Here is a 17397-nt window from a genome sequence, read left to right on the forward strand (position 1 = left end):
TAGTTCAATTAATTAAACAAAATTGGTGAACTCGATCCAATGATGCCAGGTTTCCAAAGCCTATCACTCATTTACACCTCCGGTGCCCCTCTGCTGCTCTCCTGCCTCTTAGCACCCCCAGGTCACCCCCCCACACACACTCCGGAAGGAGACGTACCACCCACCTTGGGAACCACAGATCTAGAGGCTGGGCTACGTGTTTGGAACACGGCTGCCCTTCAAGATTGCCAGAAGCCTGCTGTTTTGTTCTTGGGCAGAACCCATTGTCCTTCCTACAAAGGTTTGTCCCCAAAGCCACATGGCACCGGAGCTCTGGGATGTCTGCTGTGACTGTTTTGGACCCTCAAATCCGGCCTGCAGACCTGCCCTTCTGTTAGTCCCTTGTACGATAATGACAACCTGGAAAAGAGAGAGAACCCTTTCAGTTTATAAAAGCCTTGTCTTTCTGCTTGCCTGGAAATGACTATTGCATCCCCAGGTAGCTAGGCAGGCCCCTTAGCTCCCACTGCATGAGTTTCTAGTCTGTCTGTCATCTCCTTTGCACACACCTCCACAACCCTGGATCTGAGATATCAAAGCATCCGAAATACGAGCAGAAGCAAGAGAGAGACCAGTTCCTCTTGCTGTGTAGAGCAGGGGTCAGCAACTTTTTTCAGCCGTGGGCCAGTCCACCGTCCCTCAAACCATGTGGAAGGCCAGAGTATATTTGGGGGGGGGGAATGAATGAATTCCTATGCCCCACATATAACCCAGAGATGCATTTTAAATAAAAGCACACATTCTACTCATGTGAAAACACCAGGAGGGCCCCACAAATAACCCAGAGATCCATTTTAAATAAAAGGACACATTCTACTCATGTAAAAACACACAGATTCCCTGACCGTCCGTGGGCCAGATTGAGAAGGTGATTGGGCCGCATCCAGCCCGCGGGCCTTAGGTTGCCTACCCCTGGTGTAGAGAGTATGCAAAATGTTTTTTTTTTTCCTAGAGTGTATTAGAGTTGCTTTGAGCCTGGGATTAAAATATTTTAAATAAACACATGCCCCCAGCCCTTGTGAAGAGAAGCGTGTCAGGATCCTTGCCTTTTCCTTTCCCATTAGAGTGTATGGCTAATGACCTCTGGAAGGTGCTGAAGGTCTGTTTTCTAGGCTGTTCTAGTCCTTTTGGTAAGGGTTTGCATAGCTTTTTGCAGTTGTTAATTTTCAGGATACAGACCGGTTCAAAGTTGCTTCGCCTGTTACCTTTACAATGCTTGGGCATTTGACTTGAGTCATCCACATTTGACCGCTGTGCCCCACAAGCTCATGGCAGCTCTGCCTTGTATGCACAGGTCCAGGCCTTTCTATGGCTGGCTAGTATTGGTGATAGCATTTCAAATGCTAGATTAAGTGCTACAAATTGCGCAAGTAAATACTAAAAAGAGGATGTTTTGCTATAATTTCCTGTTATTCACACTTCTGTTGACAATTCAAATTGAATTTCAAAACCACACCTAAATCATGACACTTGAGTAAGTGAAAAATCCTGTGCATTGTAAGTAATCTAGTGGAGTTACACGCACTTGACAGCTGGGATTGATGACCAAATTCTAGTCAAGCTGCCCCAACTGCCGAAAGCAGGACGAGGAAGACAGCGTGCTCTTGACTGGCCAGTGGGCACAAAACCTGCCCCTTCACCCCCTGACCAGCTGCTCCTCAATAACCTAATTTTTGTTCTTCAACAGAGTGAGCACTTTTCGTTCCTGGGTATTAACAATCAGTCCAACCTGAGTGATATGAGATGTCGGACAACTTTCTACACTGCACTTGGGCGCCTCCTCATGGTGGACCTAGGTATTGCACTCTGTTCTTACGGGCCCACTAGACTCTTCTAGTCTTAACTAATTTAATTATTGGTGGGGGCAGTTAATAAGCTAACTTCCTGTACAGCAAACAAATCTGCTAGGCAGGGGTGGGGAGGAATCTGAATGTTGATCTTTATCTTGTACACGTTAGCACCCCAAAGTTCACTAGACGGGCCAATTGAGGAGAATTAGTTCTGCTGACGGCGACCCCAGATGTGTGGCGTGTGTTGCTGTGCACAGGGCTGTAGAAGATAACAGTCCTTCATGCCTCTCTTCCAGGGGAGGACGAGGATCAGTATGAGCAGTTTATGCTGCCCCTCACAGCTGCCTTCGAGACGGTGGCGCAGATGTTCAGCACCAATACCTTCAATGAGCAGGAGGCAAAGGTAAGGAAAGTCCAGCTCTCGCTCCCCCAATCTTCAGCCACCTCCTCGCACAAGCCTTCTGTCGCCTGCTTGGCAAAACATTCTGGACTTCAGCTTAACCCATCAGCCAATGGCCCTGCTCACTGGGACTGATGCAAACTGGAGTCCCAAACTTGTAGTGGGTGCCTGGTTGGCAAAACTTGGCTTGGAGGCTCTCTCTCAGCTTGTGTGTGCAAGCTAGAGGGCTCTTCCACATACAGTCTCTAGTGATGGCCAGCCTCCTTCAGAATCTGAAGCAGGGATTACCTGTCAATGGAGGACGGTATCCTTTGACTTGGGCTCAAGGCAGGTCTTTTACAAATCAAGCATAGTGCATCAGGCCATTAGGAGGAGGCTTTCCCTCAACACACACACACCTCAAATTCCTGCTCCTGCCTGCTGTTGAGGCTAGACCAGAGGTCAGCCAGCTTTTTCATCCGTGGGGTGATCCACTGTCCCTTAGACCATGTGTGGGGCTGGACTATGTTGTTATTTTAAATAAAAGGACACATTCTACTCATGTAAAAACACTTTGATTCCTGGACCGTCCGCAGGCCAGATTGAGAATGCAATTGGGCCGGATCTGGCCCCTGGGCCTTAGGTTGCCTACTCCTGGGCTAGGCATTTGTCAGAGCCCTTCTGCCTCTCTGAACTTCCTCGTTCTCTTTTGGCTACCAGTAATTTTTTTCCTCCCCTTTCTCCTTCTTCAGTGCTTAGTTAGGTGGCTGCCTGTGTTTGGCCACTTAAATTTTTTCTCACTGCATACAGACCTCATTGGGCTTTCAGGATGCTTCCTGCCGCCTGGACTGTAAAGCCATCAGGCTCCTCATGCAATCCTGGCCTGAAAAGAGCAATGGCCAGTCCTTAATTTCATTCAGCGGGAAGTGGGCAGACAACCACTCAGCAAACAGACTCTCGCCGTGGGTATTTATTTACCGTATTTTTCGCCCTATAAGATGCACTTTTTCCCCTCCAAAAATGAAGGGGAAATGTGTGTGCGTCCTATGGGGCGAATGCAGGCTTTCGCTGAAGCCTGGAGAGCAAGAGCGGTAGGTGAGCACCGACCCCTCTCGCTCTCCAGGCTTCGCGGACCTCTCCGCAAGCAGCGGGAGCGCTCCCACTGCTTGTGGAGAGCTACCTGCATGCCGAAGCCTGTGCACGCTGAGATCAGCGCGTCCAGGCTTCGCGGACCTCTCCGCAAGCAGCGGGAGCCCAGCGCTGGGCACCCGCTGCTTGGGGAGACTTGCCGGCATCCCGAAGCCTGTGCACGCTGAGATCAGCGCGTCCAGGCTTCGCGGACCTCTCCGCAAGCAGCGGGAGCCAGCGCTGGGCTCCCACTGCTTGCAGAGAGCTGCCTGTTTGGGGGCTGGGGTTGGGGGAAGCTCGGGCCGCCCCAGCCCCGCGCCTGGGGGGGAAATAATTTTTTCCCCTTTATTTCCCCCCCAAAAAACTAGGTGCGCCTTATGGGACGGTGCGTCCTATAGGGCGAAAAATACGGTATTTATTTATTTCCCACCCATTTATACCCCAGTTGGCAACAGAGGGGGGCTGTCCCTGGCTTTTTCTCTTATCTGGCCCTGATCATTTCACAGGACTCTTAAAACTGTCACTGGCAGCAGATGCTAGCCTGTATGCATCTTTTTTTTTTCTTCTCATCCTGCGACAAGATGGTGGTGTGCTTAGAATGAATTTATGGCCTAAACACTGAATCATGGAAACAACCTCTAAAACAAACCTTTCTGTGGTTCCTGGTCAGAGTCTCAAACTATACGGGGAAGAAGTCCTCGATGACAGGCTAATTGAGACATTATTCTTACTCTTATTTTATTTGTACCCCGCCCATCTGGGGGCTAGAGGATTGCAGAATCGGGGCGCAGCGTTGATGTCAGATGACACCATCGCTCCCAGAACAAACCAGAGTCCCAGCCCCAGCCAAATGTGCCCTTGACAATTCACACCTTCCCTTCAGGAAGGAGAAACACGGAAGAAGGGGATCATCCTAGCAACAGTTTTGGCCATACTTTGACTCCAGCAAAAGAAAGGCACCAGTTAATGTCACCAGTGTCCGGGTCTTCAGAAAAATACACTCTAGCCTCCCTGGCAATGCAATATCTGCTTGATAGCCACAGTACAAAACAATTCCAGATTCTCAGAAATTTTTGGGGTGTACAGTAGAGGTGTATGTTGCTTTTTTAAATGATTTTTTTAAAAAAAAACAAAGTGAACGAACCCCATTTGCTTTTAAGTATAAAAACAAATGGCAATTCAAAAGAATGAGTTTTAAATGGGGGAAAAGCCATTTGTTTCTTTTGGGATAAAAAATGGAAACTGTCTGGAACAGCTTGTACTGGTTGCAGGGAGCGGGAAAAGAGAGCAGTCAGACACTGTCTGCACCTTTTAAAGTTGCCTATAAAACAGGCCGTTTGTCCTCTCCATTTGAAATTTGGCAAGTCTGATACCATTAAAGAGTTGCAGGGTGCTTCTCAGTTTTATGTCATTTGGATGGAAAGCCCTGCAATTAGACAGCAAATGACTAGCTAGGTCTGCTACTGAAAGAAACGGGAACAAAAATGTGAGATTAACGAAGTCAAATGCACTTGCTCCTGTTCAGTAATGGAAAACAAATAACAAAACAAATGGCATTTTAAATACTGAAAACAAATACAGTGGTGCCTCGCAAGACGAAATTAATTCGTTCTGTGAGTCTTTTCGTCTTGCGATGTTTTTCGTCTTGCGAAGCACGGTCCGTCGCAACTGCGCCTCTTCAAGCGGCTTTAAGAAAAAAGCGAACAAACTCGCAAGACGTTTTTCGTCTTGCGAAGCAAGCCCATAGGGAAAATCGTCTAGCGAAGCAACGCAAAAACCGAAAAACCCTTTCGTCTAGCGAGTTTTTCGTCTTGCGAGGCATTTGTCTTGCGGGGCACCACTGTAGAGTAACTAACTGAGATACGTGTCTTGTTCACCTCTTGATGTATACGCCCGGTATTTTTCTTGCCCGGGAAAACGTTGACTTAGAAGGCAGTTGTGCATCTTGAGTACCTTTTCATCCTGTGCAGTGGAGGCACTCTGCTCCATCACAGGAGCCCAGGCAACCACCAGATTTACCCCCTCTGATAGTAAATGCATGTTCCAATGCATCTGAGGCACTCTAGACTTCTTGGGAATCTATATTGCCAGCTCTGAGCCCACCCTTTCAGACTGTTGCCTGTATTGTCTTCACAAAGCTTATCCTCCTCCTGGGACGAACACAGAGACCAGGGTTCAGTTGCTGTGATACAACATCATCAAGGCTGCCTGGCTAAGTCACCAAGACTTGGACACCAGAGTCTGAATCCTTCTGTGAGCAAAGTGATTCAGAAGCATTTTGGCATTGCCAAAGTCGCCTGGTGAATGGCAAAGTACAGTGGTACCTCAGATTACATACACTTCAGGTTACAGACTCCACTAACCCAGAAATAGTGCTTCAGGTTAAGAACTTTGCTACAGGATGAGAACAGAAATTGTGCTCCGGTGGCGCGGCGGCAGCAGGAGGCCCCATTAGCTAAAGTGCTGCTTCAGGTTAAGAACAGTTTCAGGTTAAGAACGGACCTCCAGAAAGAATTAAGTACTTAACCCGAGGTACACCATTCATTTGAGGTTCCCAACAAAGCGTGTCAAAGAAATAGGTTCCCCATCTTTCCCATCATCCCATCTCCTGACCAGAGACCTTGGGAAGTCCTGGTAAGAAGGAAGAGGTTGCATCTAGCTGGCTGCCTAGCCCTACTCCACAGAGGCTGTACTCTTTGCTCCAGAGGAAGCAGGCCGTTCCTCATCTCTAGCCAGCAGAGAGAAGCCTGCCCCATCGCCACTGAGTGACCGAGAACCCACCTAGGCTTAACATCCAGGAGAGTTGGGGCTATATTAGTTCCTGGCTATTTTGCTGCTGATGGCATAAGCCAGTTGTGTGGCGAGTTCCCACCCCCCACCAAGGATAAATAAAGACACAAGACACCATAATTTAAGGTTAAATGGGCGAATTAGGCCACAACTTTATTGAATTCAGGAATGAGAGGCATTGGCTTAGGCATTGGTCCTATTGGCTATCCGGCTCCATCCCATTTGCTGGAGACACGGGAAGGGTTAACACTATAGGGGGGAGTCTCCTGCTGAGGCACGTCAACTAGGAGCTCCCCCGGGTCACCGCTCAGGGGCGTGCCTTTGGCCCACACCTCCATAGGCTTCGGACAGGTCCATGCCCCCCAGAGTCCTTTATCGGACCACCCTATTGTACCCCTGACCTGTTTTTCTTAGAGGCTGTTGCATCCCTCTCCTTCCTTCCCTAATCTTGAGGGGTTTTGTTTAATGCCAATTATTCAGACTTTTTGGTTGGTCTCAGTGGCGTTGTGCCAAGCCTCCTCCTGATGGATGCTTCAGTTTGCTTGCCTTTTGGGCGCAAGCCCTGCCTTGAGAGTGAGTGAGAGGGCAGGAAGAATTCCCTCTGGATACCCTCCGTCCACCACAAGGAACATTCATAGTAAGTCCCACTGTTCTTCTTTGAGTGGTATCAAATGAGACAATGGGCCTGTAGATGTCGGTGTCTGGCGACCCTCCAGGGAACTTTCCACCAGTGAAATGCACGCAATGTCCTCCGTGTCTTCCCACTAAGGGGGGAAGATGAGCACTGAGCTGAACTGTGTTCCGATGCTGTTGCTCAGGGAGTACAGCACGATCTCATCTTACGTGCAGCTGACTCACAATTTCAACCTTGTGTGGTTGAAAATGGGCTGGTTGAAATTGCACAGTTTATGTGCACACAAAGAGAGTTTAAGAGCTCTTTTTGCAGCGGGTTTTCCTTCCAGGGAAGGAACTTGCTTAACGGGCAGGTCCTGCTCAGCAGGTGGGCTCTGGGATTCTCTCGGGGGAACTCGGATGACCGGCAAGAACATCCCAGAGCCCTTGCCTTGGTAAGCAAGGTGGATGTTTAAAAGCTTTACACCTTCTTGGGGGGCAAAGCCTTTTTGGCCTTGGTCTGGAAGGCAATGATACTTGTGCAGGGGTGGTTCCAAGGAGTGGTTTTAGTGCACATGGTTTTGTATGTACGAACCATCCTCAGAACGTAATCCCTGCACAAGGTGTGATCATACTGTATCCATTTCTACAGTTGCTTCTTCCCCCTAACCCACACCTCTCCCTTCACACAGAGGACGTTGGTTGGCCTGGTGAGAGATTTAAGGGGGATTGCCTTTGCCTTCAACGCCAAGACCAGCTTTATGATGCTCTTCGAGTGGATGTATCCTTAATCCTTAATCCTTATGTATGTCCCTTTACTTCTTCCTGCCGCTGCTGAAAACTGCCTTGTGTTGCCTTCAACCCTTCTGATGATACTGCAGCTCAGGTGATAGGCTCTCAGCTGCTTCCCTGATCAAGAAGCAGGGCCTGTGGGCCACAGAAGGCCACCTGTAGAATTCCTCTTGTCTTGACATCTGGAGACGCTGCATGACTGTGGCCAGGGAAGAGAACCCACCAATAACGTGCATACATAGTGGTGGCAGTGGGATCCCACCAGGATCTCAGCCAAAGGGATCCAGTAAGATAAAGGTAAAGGGACCCCTGACCATGAGGTCCAGTCATGGCCGACTCTGGGGTTGCGGCACTCATCTCACTTTACTGGCCGAGGGAGCCGGCGTAAAGCTTCCAGGTCATGTGGCCAGCATGACTAAGCCGCTTCTGGCGAACCAGAGCAGCGCACGGAAAATGCCATTTACCTTCCTGTCGGAGTGGTACCTATTTATCTACTTGCACTTCGTGCTTTCGAACTTCTAGGTTGGCAGGAGCAGGGACCGAGCAACGGGGGCTCACCCCGTCGCGGGGATTCAAACTGCCGACCTTCTGATCGACAAGCCCTAGGCTCTGTGGTTTAACCCACAGCGCCACCCGCGTCCCTCCAGTAAAGTACTCATCCACTTTTCAGGCTTATTATCTGCACTATAATCTGGCAACATCAGGTGTCTTTTGTGAGTGCCCCTGCCCTCCTACCTTTAGCCAAATAACACCCTGAGTTTTAAGAACCTGAATATTTAAAGTCATCCTGGAAGCAGTGTTGCCTCCTTAACCTCTGCCTCGCAGCTACCCATCCTACATGCCAATCCTGCAGCGGGCAGTTGAGCTCTGGTACCACGACCCAGCCTGCACCACACCTGTGCTCAAGTTGATGGCCGAGCTGGTGCACAACAGGTAGGTGAGGGGAAGAGGATTGGAACTGCTAGGCCAGGGCTGACTTGCCTAGGAATGCAAGGGGGCCATTCTTATATCTGCAGGGGCCTCCATATACACCCACTGGGCTGCTTCAATCGGTGGAACTGGCACCACTACAGGTGCCATGTAATAGCTACTCCGCATTTGTAAGGACTCACTATTTTAGTGTGGTGGCACCTACACTTTGGAAATTCCTGCCTTTTGACACCGGGCAGGCGCCTTTATTATACTCTTATTTGGTGCTGGCTGGCTAAAAAAAAACATTTTTGTTTAGACAAGCCTTCACAGATGTTTAGAAAGCTGGTGTGAGTTTTAATCTGTTTTTGGTTTATTGTTGTTTAAACTTTTTGAAAATCTTCAGTTACGGTTGTCATTTTTTCTTACTATTATTATTACTAATAATAATAATAATATTGTTTTACCTTTTATGTAAACCACTTGCTTTTTTTTTTTTTTTTGCAAACCGTGTATAAATTTTATGAAATAAATCTGAATACGCAGACTTGACAGTAACAAAGAGCAATGCAAGAAACAATCACAGGAGAACATTTAAACATTTGTTTATTTTATTTATTTATTTGGATACCACCCTTCACCCAAAGATCACAGGGCAGTTCACAACATAAAACTCACAAGAAACTTAAGTGTAACCCCAGGAACCAGGTCAGTTTTCCCTGGAAACAGCATAGAAGACCCCCTGCCCTCTGGTTGCCTCTGTTGGCAGGGGCCTCTGAAGATCTGGACAAACCAGAAGTAGTCCTTTGAGCAGCGCATACTTGTCTGTGGAATTCCACAAGAGACCGTAACGGCTTTTTATTTTCGGTGGCTTTTTAAAAGGATAGCTAAATTCATGGAGGACGGGCCTATCATTGGCCATTATATGAGCTCCAGCTCTTTTTCTCCCTATGCTTCAGCCAACTCACAACTTTGTTGCTTCCTTCCAGATCCCAGAGGCTGCAGTTTGATGTCTCCTCACCCAATGGCATCCTGCTCTTCCGGGAGACGAGTAAAATGATAACTACCTATGGTGGGTCTCTTTCAAGGGAACGGGCGTCACTTGATGGGCTGCACTAGGTTGCAGTGGATGGCCAAGGGATGCCCCACTCCGTGACTGGGGGGAAGAGGCAGCCTGCAACATTCTCCAGTCACAGACCTCATCTAAAGGAGCAGATCTGCTGTCTGAAGTCCTGGAGCAGGAGGGAGAAAAGACCCTGCCAAAAGACAGGCAGGCAGGCCAGAACTTCCTTGCCCTCTAGCACTTTTCCCAGGTCGCTGTTGATAGTCTCACTTTTTCTTCTCTAATTACATTCTGTGCTACGTCATTCACATGAATTTTTGGATTGTTTTAGAGTAGAAGCAAAGCTCACAGCGAGCAGCAACAGAGGGCAAACTATGCTGTGTTATAATGTTTAAAAACAGGAGTACATTAAAAAGCACCTTTATGTATCAATATAAAGATTGGTATTGGCCTCACCCCCTTGTGAAGGCGATTTGTTGAGAGTGAAGTAATAGTCTCCTGCACATTCAGTGTGGCTTTTTGACTTCCACTTCTCTGTTGACCTCCTGAGAATAATATACTCTGGGCTGAGGTTAAAGGGGAAATGTACTGAGCAGAGTTGAGATAACTAGCCTTTTAAAAAATACTTTTGCAGGAAATCGCATCCTAACCTTGGGGGAGGTTCCAAAGGATCAAGTGTATGCCTTGAAGCTCAAAGGGATTTCCATCTGCTTCTCCATGTTAAAAGCTGCCCTGAGCGGCAGCTACGTCAATTTCGGTGTCTTCCGTCTGTATGGGGACGACGCACTTGATAACGCCTTGCAAACCTTCATCAAACTCCTGCTCTCCATCCCCCACAGCGACCTTCTGGTGAGCTTGTCCGCCTTGCATCAGGACCTCAAACCGTCCCCCACTTCGGGGGCACCTTGGGCAGCGTTCCACGAACTCCTCCCCATAAGCGCAAGGATTATCACTAGCACAACAATACTTCTCCCCGCACAATCCTCAAACCTGCTTGAGTGTTGGAGAAGCCCCTGCAACAGATTTGCAGGCGTGCAGGGGAAGAAGGTCTGTTGCACTAGTGATAATCCTTGCACTGATGGGATCCTGGCTCAGTGCTGCTTCACATACAGCCCCTTGTTTTACTGTGCTGCCTGTGCACAAGTGTCACAGTTGGTTTGCAGTTACTCTGCGCCACAGATGGGCAACCTGCTATCAGTGTTTTCCTTCTCGGAGCTTAAGTTAAGATTCCACCTTTTTCATGCCTTTATGTATTTCCCCTCCATGTAGTTTTTGACAACCTGTGCTACAAGGTCTGCACTGAATCCTGCATGTTGCTACTAACAGGTGATTTGGGCAGTAAGGCTAATGCCCCTTGCTAGACAAAACCATGGGGTTAACATGGCGTCGTGGGATCCAGATGGGAAGTTGGTCAGTAGATGCTGAAGAACGAGGAAGTGTGCTGTGGAGAATAAAACCACAAATTCCTCCTCTTACTTACCACCTCTCTTTGCAAACACACACCTTGAAATTCTGGTGTTGAGGGTTCACAGTACATGGGCTGGTGCCTTGCACAAGCTCAACAATCAAAAAGCTATATTTCCCCTGTTATGCTTTGAAACATACTGCTTCTGACAGCAGGGTTGCAGTGGGGTTGTATAAGCACTGTGCTGTTGCTCCCTGTAGCAGTTTTGGGACGCCCCAGGATATGACTCTTCACATCTCTCATACCTGCATTCTCCCTTCCTTCCTTTGTTTGCAGGACTACCCTAAACTCAGCCAGTCCTATTATTCATTACTGGAAGTACTCACCCAGGACCACATGAATTTTATAGCTAGCCTGGAGCCGCACGTAATCATGTATATTCTTTCTTCCATTTCGGAAGGTCTCACAGCACTAGGTGAGTGTATCCATGTTCTCTGTGTGTCTCCTTGGATGTGTCAGGGATGGGCAGGATCCTGAGGAGTCGGGGGGTGTATGGGCAGATGAAGCAGGTGGGCAGGAAGATACAAGGGGCCAGTGACCTGTGGGGTGGGGTGCCTCCCTGTGAGGCAGCTGTCAGTGGTGGTGGAACAGGGGTCAGGAGGAGGAGACTGGGCAATTGAGACGCATTGCAAGCCTGCAGCCATAGGCACCTAGACAGATAATTAAAGATACAGAACGATGGCGCCAGGCGAGCCTCCTTGGGGAGAGCGTTCCAGTAACGGGGAGCCACTGTTGAAAAGGCCCTGTTTTTCTGTTGCCACCCTCTGGGCTTCCTGTGGAGGAGGCACACGAAGAAGGGCCTCAGGTGACGATCATAGTCAGGGTCGTTTCATATGGGGAGAGGTGGTCCTTGAGGTATTGGGAGTCACGCCATTCTGCCCCTTCTTTCCTGTCTTTGTAGACACCATGGTTTGCACTGGCTGCTGCTCCTGCCTGGACCACATTGTCACCTATCTCTTCAAGCAGCTCTCCCGCAGCACCAAGAAGAGGGCTGCCCCCCTGACGCAGGAGAGCGACCGGTTCCTGCACATCATGCAGCAGCACCCAGAGATGATCCAGCAGGTAAGGGGGGGTGCAGGTAGTGGTGGCAGCCGGTGGCCTCCTTGGCTAATCCTATGACACTCATGGAAGTGGGAGCTGGACCATAATGAGGGCTGATTGCCGAAGAATTTATGCTTTTGAATTATGGTGCTGGAGGAGACTCTTGAGAGTCCCATGGACTGCAAGAAGAACAAACCTCTCCATTCTTAAGGAAATCAGCCCCGAGTGCTCACTGGAGGGACAGATCGTGAAGCTGAGGCTCCAAGACTTTGGCCACCTTATGAGAAGACTCCCTTGGAAAGACCCTGATGTTGGGAAAGATGGCGGGCACAAGGAGAAGGGGACGACAGAGGACGAGATGGTTGGAGAGTGTTCTCGAAGCTACCAGCATGAGTTTGACCAAGCTGCGGGAGGCAGTGGAAGACAGGAGTGCCCGGAGTGCTCTGGTCCATGGGGTCACGAAGAGTCAGACACAACTAAACAACAACAACAAATCCCATTCTTTGGGCAAAATGACTCCCAGAGGGGCTTGCATACAATCCAAACAAGACAGTCTCTACTTACAGGTTTACAATATTATTTTTTTAAAAAGTTCAGGAGCAGGTGGTGCCTGGTGGAACTGGGCATCTAGCAAAGCAGATGGAACAAGCCCGGTTTCCTGTGTCTCCCACTGAGGCCATCTGATGGAGAATGGCTGTCCCAGCAGTTGACAGGAGAGGAGACCTGATGGAGCTGCCAGCCTGTCACATCAGAGCTGATGATGCGTCTCAGCTCTCCTGAGCGAGAGGCCAGTCGGGAAGCACCTGCAACAAGATGCTAATTTGCGGCCTCCCTACTTCTTCCTTTCAGTGCAAGCTTGAGAATTATTGTGTGGCTATTCTTGTGTGCACCGGCCAAGGCAAAGTTAAGGCTACTAGACGGGGCAAGAGAGAGCCTGTGCCCCAGCCCAGCAAGGGTAGTGACTTAGCTGATGCCCATCATTACCTGTCATGCTCATCCAGGTCACACTGAACAGACTGGATGAGTCTTCTAGTGTGCTTAAAGGTAAAGGTAAAGGTACCCCTGCCCGTATGGGCCAGTCGTGACCGACTCTGGGGTTGCGTGATCATCTCGCTTAAGAGACCGGGAGCCAGCGCTGTCCGGAGACACGTCCGGGTCACGTGGCCAGCGTGACGAAGCTGCTCTGGCGAGCCAGCACCAGCGCACGGAAACGCCGTTACCTTCCGCTATAAAGCAGTACCTATTTATCTACTTGCACTTAGGGGTGCTTTCGAAATGCTAGGTGGGCAGGAGCTGGGACCGAACGGCGGGAGCTCACCCCGCCACGGGGATTCGATGGTGTGCTTAGGGATGCACATGGTAATCACCCAGAGTTACGTTTCCTTGACTGACTGCCTACAAGCAGAGGTGCAGCAGACCCTTCCCTCTTTAAATGGTTCCATTCAGTCATACGTCCTTCCAAAAAAAAAGTCCCTGCGATCTCTGAAGAGTGTAACAGCTAGCTTGATTTTGCTCATTCCTTCTAGATGCTATCAACAGTGTTGAATATCATCATCTTTGAGGACTGCAGGAATCAGTGGTCCATGTCTCGGCCTCTGCTTGGTTTGATACTGCTCAATGAAAAGGTAAGGCACTTCTTAGAGAGTTGTTCAACGGCTGGGACTCCTTAAAACGAGTGCTCAGGAGATGCTGACTCCTGTCAGCGCAGTCCCTTGGATAACTTAACCAGCATCCCCTCTTTTCTCCCCCTTCCAGTATTTCTCAGACCTACGGAACAGTATAGTGAACAGCCAGCCTCCAGAGAAGCAGCAAGCTATGCACCTCTGCTTTGAAAATCTCATGGAAGGCATAGAGCGTAATTTGCTCACCAAGAATCGCGATAGGTCAGTATCTCTCCTCTGCTGCAGAGAGCAGACTGCATAACAGCTGGGGATGGAAATCTCCCCTGAGGCTGCCAGCAACTCAAGGCCCTCCAGGGGGCATCAGGGGAGACTCTTTGCCTCCGGAGCTTCTCTCTGTAACGTTGCTCCACTGGAAAACATATGAGGTCATGAGCTCCTTAAGAGCTGCTTGGAATTTGCTGGGCAACACTAGTGGCTCAGACACGGGGCGGATATTAGGAATGGGGAATGTTCACAGTAACTCTTACTTGAGGGCAGAAGCAAGTACCCTGCACTTGCAAGTATTTAAAGCAGTCTTCCCCTCTGCCCCCACGTGCCCTTCTCATTAAGTCCTGGCATTTCCTAATTACCAAGGCCCTGAGCAGAAGAATATACTGTATTTTTCGCCCTATAGGACGCACTTTTCCCCCTCCAAAAATGAAGGGGAAATGTGTGTGCGTCCCATGGGGCGAATGCAGGCTTTCGCTGAAGCCTGGAGAGCGAGAGGGGTCGGTGCGCACCGACTCCTCTCGCTCTCCAGACTTCGCGCAGCTCTCCGCAAGGTGCGGGAGCCTGGCACTGGGCTCCTGCGGCTTGCAGAGAGTTGCCTGCATGCTGAAGCCTGGGCGCGCCAAGCTCAGCGCACCCAGGCTTCGCGCAGCTGTCCGCAAAGCGCGGGAGCCCGGCGCTGGGCTCCCGCGGCTTGAGGAGAGTTGCCTGTTCTGGGGGCTGGGGTCGGGGGAAGCTCGGGCTTCCCCTGCCCCAGCCCCGTGCCTGGGGGGGGTATAATTTTTTTTCCTTTATTCCCCCCCCCCCAAAAAAAAAATACTAGGTGCGCCTTATGGGACGGTGCGTCCTATAGGGCAAAAATACGGTAATACTTTGCAAAGCCTGTTCTGCAGGCTAAAAGTGAGCATGCTTAACTGTCCTAAATAGATTCTTTTAGAGAGGTGGGAGTGGAAAGTAGGAAATGTCAACAGCTTTCGGATGTCAAAGGAAATTGGTGGGGGAACGGTTCTTGACCAAAAGTAAGGGAGCGGACCTGGCTTCGGCCATTGCACCCCAACCATTAAGAATGCCTTCCCAACTTGAAGAGCAGTTCAGGGATAGGACAGCCTGCCTAGGGTGGCTGTGGAAACCCATTCCAAGAATATTTTGCAGGTACCAATTGGCCCAGCTTAAGGGAATGTGTGCACACAGCTGCTATCAACCTAACTTTCCAGCTGATTATTACAGAATTATTGTTCAAAACAGAGATTTTCAGAGAATGGGGATGTTAAAGCAAATTTAAGGGAAAGATCCGAGAGGGGCAGAACTTAATGGGAAGAGAGTCAGGGCCTAAAGAACCTCGCAAGAAACCAGGACACAAATGATGACCCCTGCAAGTCTTTACCAAACACTGACTTGCCGTGCCTCAAGAAAGGGCTGTACACTTTATTTTCATTTGCTTTTCTTAAAGTGCCTTAAATGAGGTTACCAATTCACATCCCTGCAGCAAAATCGAGAGCTGTCCTTATACTTCACTGAGCAGCCTTCCAAGTGATTCTGAGAGTTCAGTTGCCAGTACAGATGGTGACCACCTCGTGCAGGGGTTCCTCTCCCGGTCCCGTGTGTCGGCAGAGCGCGTTTAAGTGCGCCTCACCCCATTCTGCCTTCTTCCAAGGCCCACACGTTGGCAATCGCATGTCCATTGGACATGCCTAAAATATTGCTGCCTGTATTTAATATGCTGACTTAACATCTTGGGATGGTGGATTTTGCCCACTTTCTAACCCAGCTTTGGCTTGCCTCCTTGGCAGGTTTACACAGAACCTGTCTGCATTCCGGCGGGAGGTAAATGACTCTATGAAGAACTCCGCCTATGGGGTAAACAGCAACGACATGATGAGCTGACATCTCGCGAGGAACCTCTCTCTGGCCCGGGCCGGGGAGGTTAACTTTTCCGATGGAAAGACAAAAGGGCATTTCTGATCCCTGCTGGTCCCTGGGGCTAGGCTGCAGGAGGAAGGGGTGTTAAAAAAAAAAAGTTCACCAGGGCAGAGGGGGCTCGTTTCCTTGGGGGCGGAGCAAGGGGGAGACCAGCGTATTTCCCTGGGTGAATGTTGGAGAGGAACCCCAGCGTCCTGCCGCAGCCTGCCTTGTATAAACATGTACATTTTTTCATAACATTTTGAACAAGGTTTATATTGACTCAAGTTTAAAAAAAAAAAGTGTGACTGAAATTTTTACAGAGTTTAGTGCACCAATGCTGAAGTGAGGGTTGTATGTGAGTGAGGAAGCTGTGTCTCCTGGCCGCCTGCCGTGTTCCTGGGCAAGGGGGTGTGAAAGTGCAGAGTTATATTTAGTAACCAGTGTAGAGAGAGAGGCACAAGAAGTGTAAAATTCCAAATGTATATTTTTCTTATACATCCCTTTTGACTTGCACCATCCTACCCCAATCTTCCTTCTCCCCTCCCCACCCCTTCTCGCTAGGAACTCAAAGCCATGCCATGCTCCATGCTGTTCCGTGAGTGTCCATCCCTTCTGCCCCATCAAACTGACACAGCTCTCTTCCCGCCTGGTCCCAGCTGGCCAGACCAAGGAAGCCTGAGCTGCTCTGTCCATGCCTCCCCTCCCCAGAACATTGCACCAGGCTTTTTCCCTCCGTGTGTGAACCTCCTTGTTTCTCAGCTGCTGGAAAATGCATAGAGAATCTGCTTGAGGGCCTGAGATAGTTTCTCTCCTTCCAAAAAGCAGCCTCGGTGAACTGCCTTGCCTTGTAGAGCCTGGCCATGGGCTTCCTGAGGCCATCTCTGCCGCTTGTCTACACCTGTCGACAGTAGGGACTGTGGGGAGTGGGCACAGGCTTGCTACCAAGGCAGGCCCAGCATGACATGTAACTCCCCTTGAGAAAAGTCCATTCTGCCCCCCCCCCCCAAATGCTGCACCAACATCAATGTTTTTCAATATTTAAATTTACTTAAGAGAAAATAATGGGGGGAAATGACCTGTTTGCCTTGTACTTCCCCGTTCTTCTTGCTGCTAGTTCTGTGCCCACCCAAGGCCAGCCCGAACCTGCCCTGGTTTCTCTTCCCAGATAGCACCTCCTCGGTTTTTATTCTTTTTTGTTCTTTCTCCTCTGGCGACTGTGTGTTGGGTCCTTTTTGCGTGAGCAGATTGCTGGATGACTTGTAAGGGTGTTTGCTGCATACAGTGTAAGCATTGTGGCTGCAAATAAACTTCAGTGGTTTCTACTGAGCTGTGTGGATCCAGGTCAGAGTGTTACTCTTGTGTGACGTTAAATGACGGTAGTGTGCGATGACCACGAGCCAACAGGCGGGTGCCTGGGAACAAGAGCGCAAGTTCTTGGCAGCAGTAGGCAACCCTCTTAGCACCTGCTTGCTTCCTCATCCCTGCTGGAAAAATATAGTGGAGGGGCGAGAGGGGGGACAGGAGGAGAGGTGACGGTACCATAACCATCTCCATCTCCAAAAGTAGCAGGTTAAGAGGATCACACGGGCAGCATTTGC

The 17397-nt window shown here is 49.6% G+C and overlaps 1 protein-coding gene across 1 annotated transcript in view; it reads left to right on the forward strand.

The window, feature by feature from the left end:
- The window catches only part of XPO7 (exportin 7), a 48746-nt gene extending 31611 nt beyond the window's left edge, over positions 1-17135 (forward strand). Inside the window, exons 18-28 of the mRNA XM_082229880.1 lie at positions 1727-1835; positions 2126-2232; positions 7431-7519; positions 8356-8463; positions 9429-9511; positions 10137-10351; positions 11244-11382; positions 11869-12029; positions 13535-13633; positions 13764-13891; positions 15688-17135. Of these exons, the coding sequence (XP_082086006.1) occupies positions 1727-1835; positions 2126-2232; positions 7431-7519; positions 8356-8463; positions 9429-9511; positions 10137-10351; positions 11244-11382; positions 11869-12029; positions 13535-13633; positions 13764-13891; positions 15688-15781 (1332 nt within the window). The 3' untranslated portion in view covers positions 15782-17135. The remainder of the gene's footprint in view (positions 1-1726; positions 1836-2125; positions 2233-7430; positions 7520-8355; positions 8464-9428; positions 9512-10136; positions 10352-11243; positions 11383-11868; positions 12030-13534; positions 13634-13763; positions 13892-15687) is intronic.
- The last annotated feature ends 262 nt before the right edge of the window (positions 17136-17397 follow it).

The sequence above is a fragment of the Podarcis vaucheri genome, assembly GCF_965113315.1.
Source record: "Podarcis vaucheri genome assembly, chromosome: 7".
Taxonomy (NCBI): domain Eukaryota; kingdom Metazoa; phylum Chordata; class Lepidosauria; order Squamata; family Lacertidae; genus Podarcis; species Podarcis vaucheri.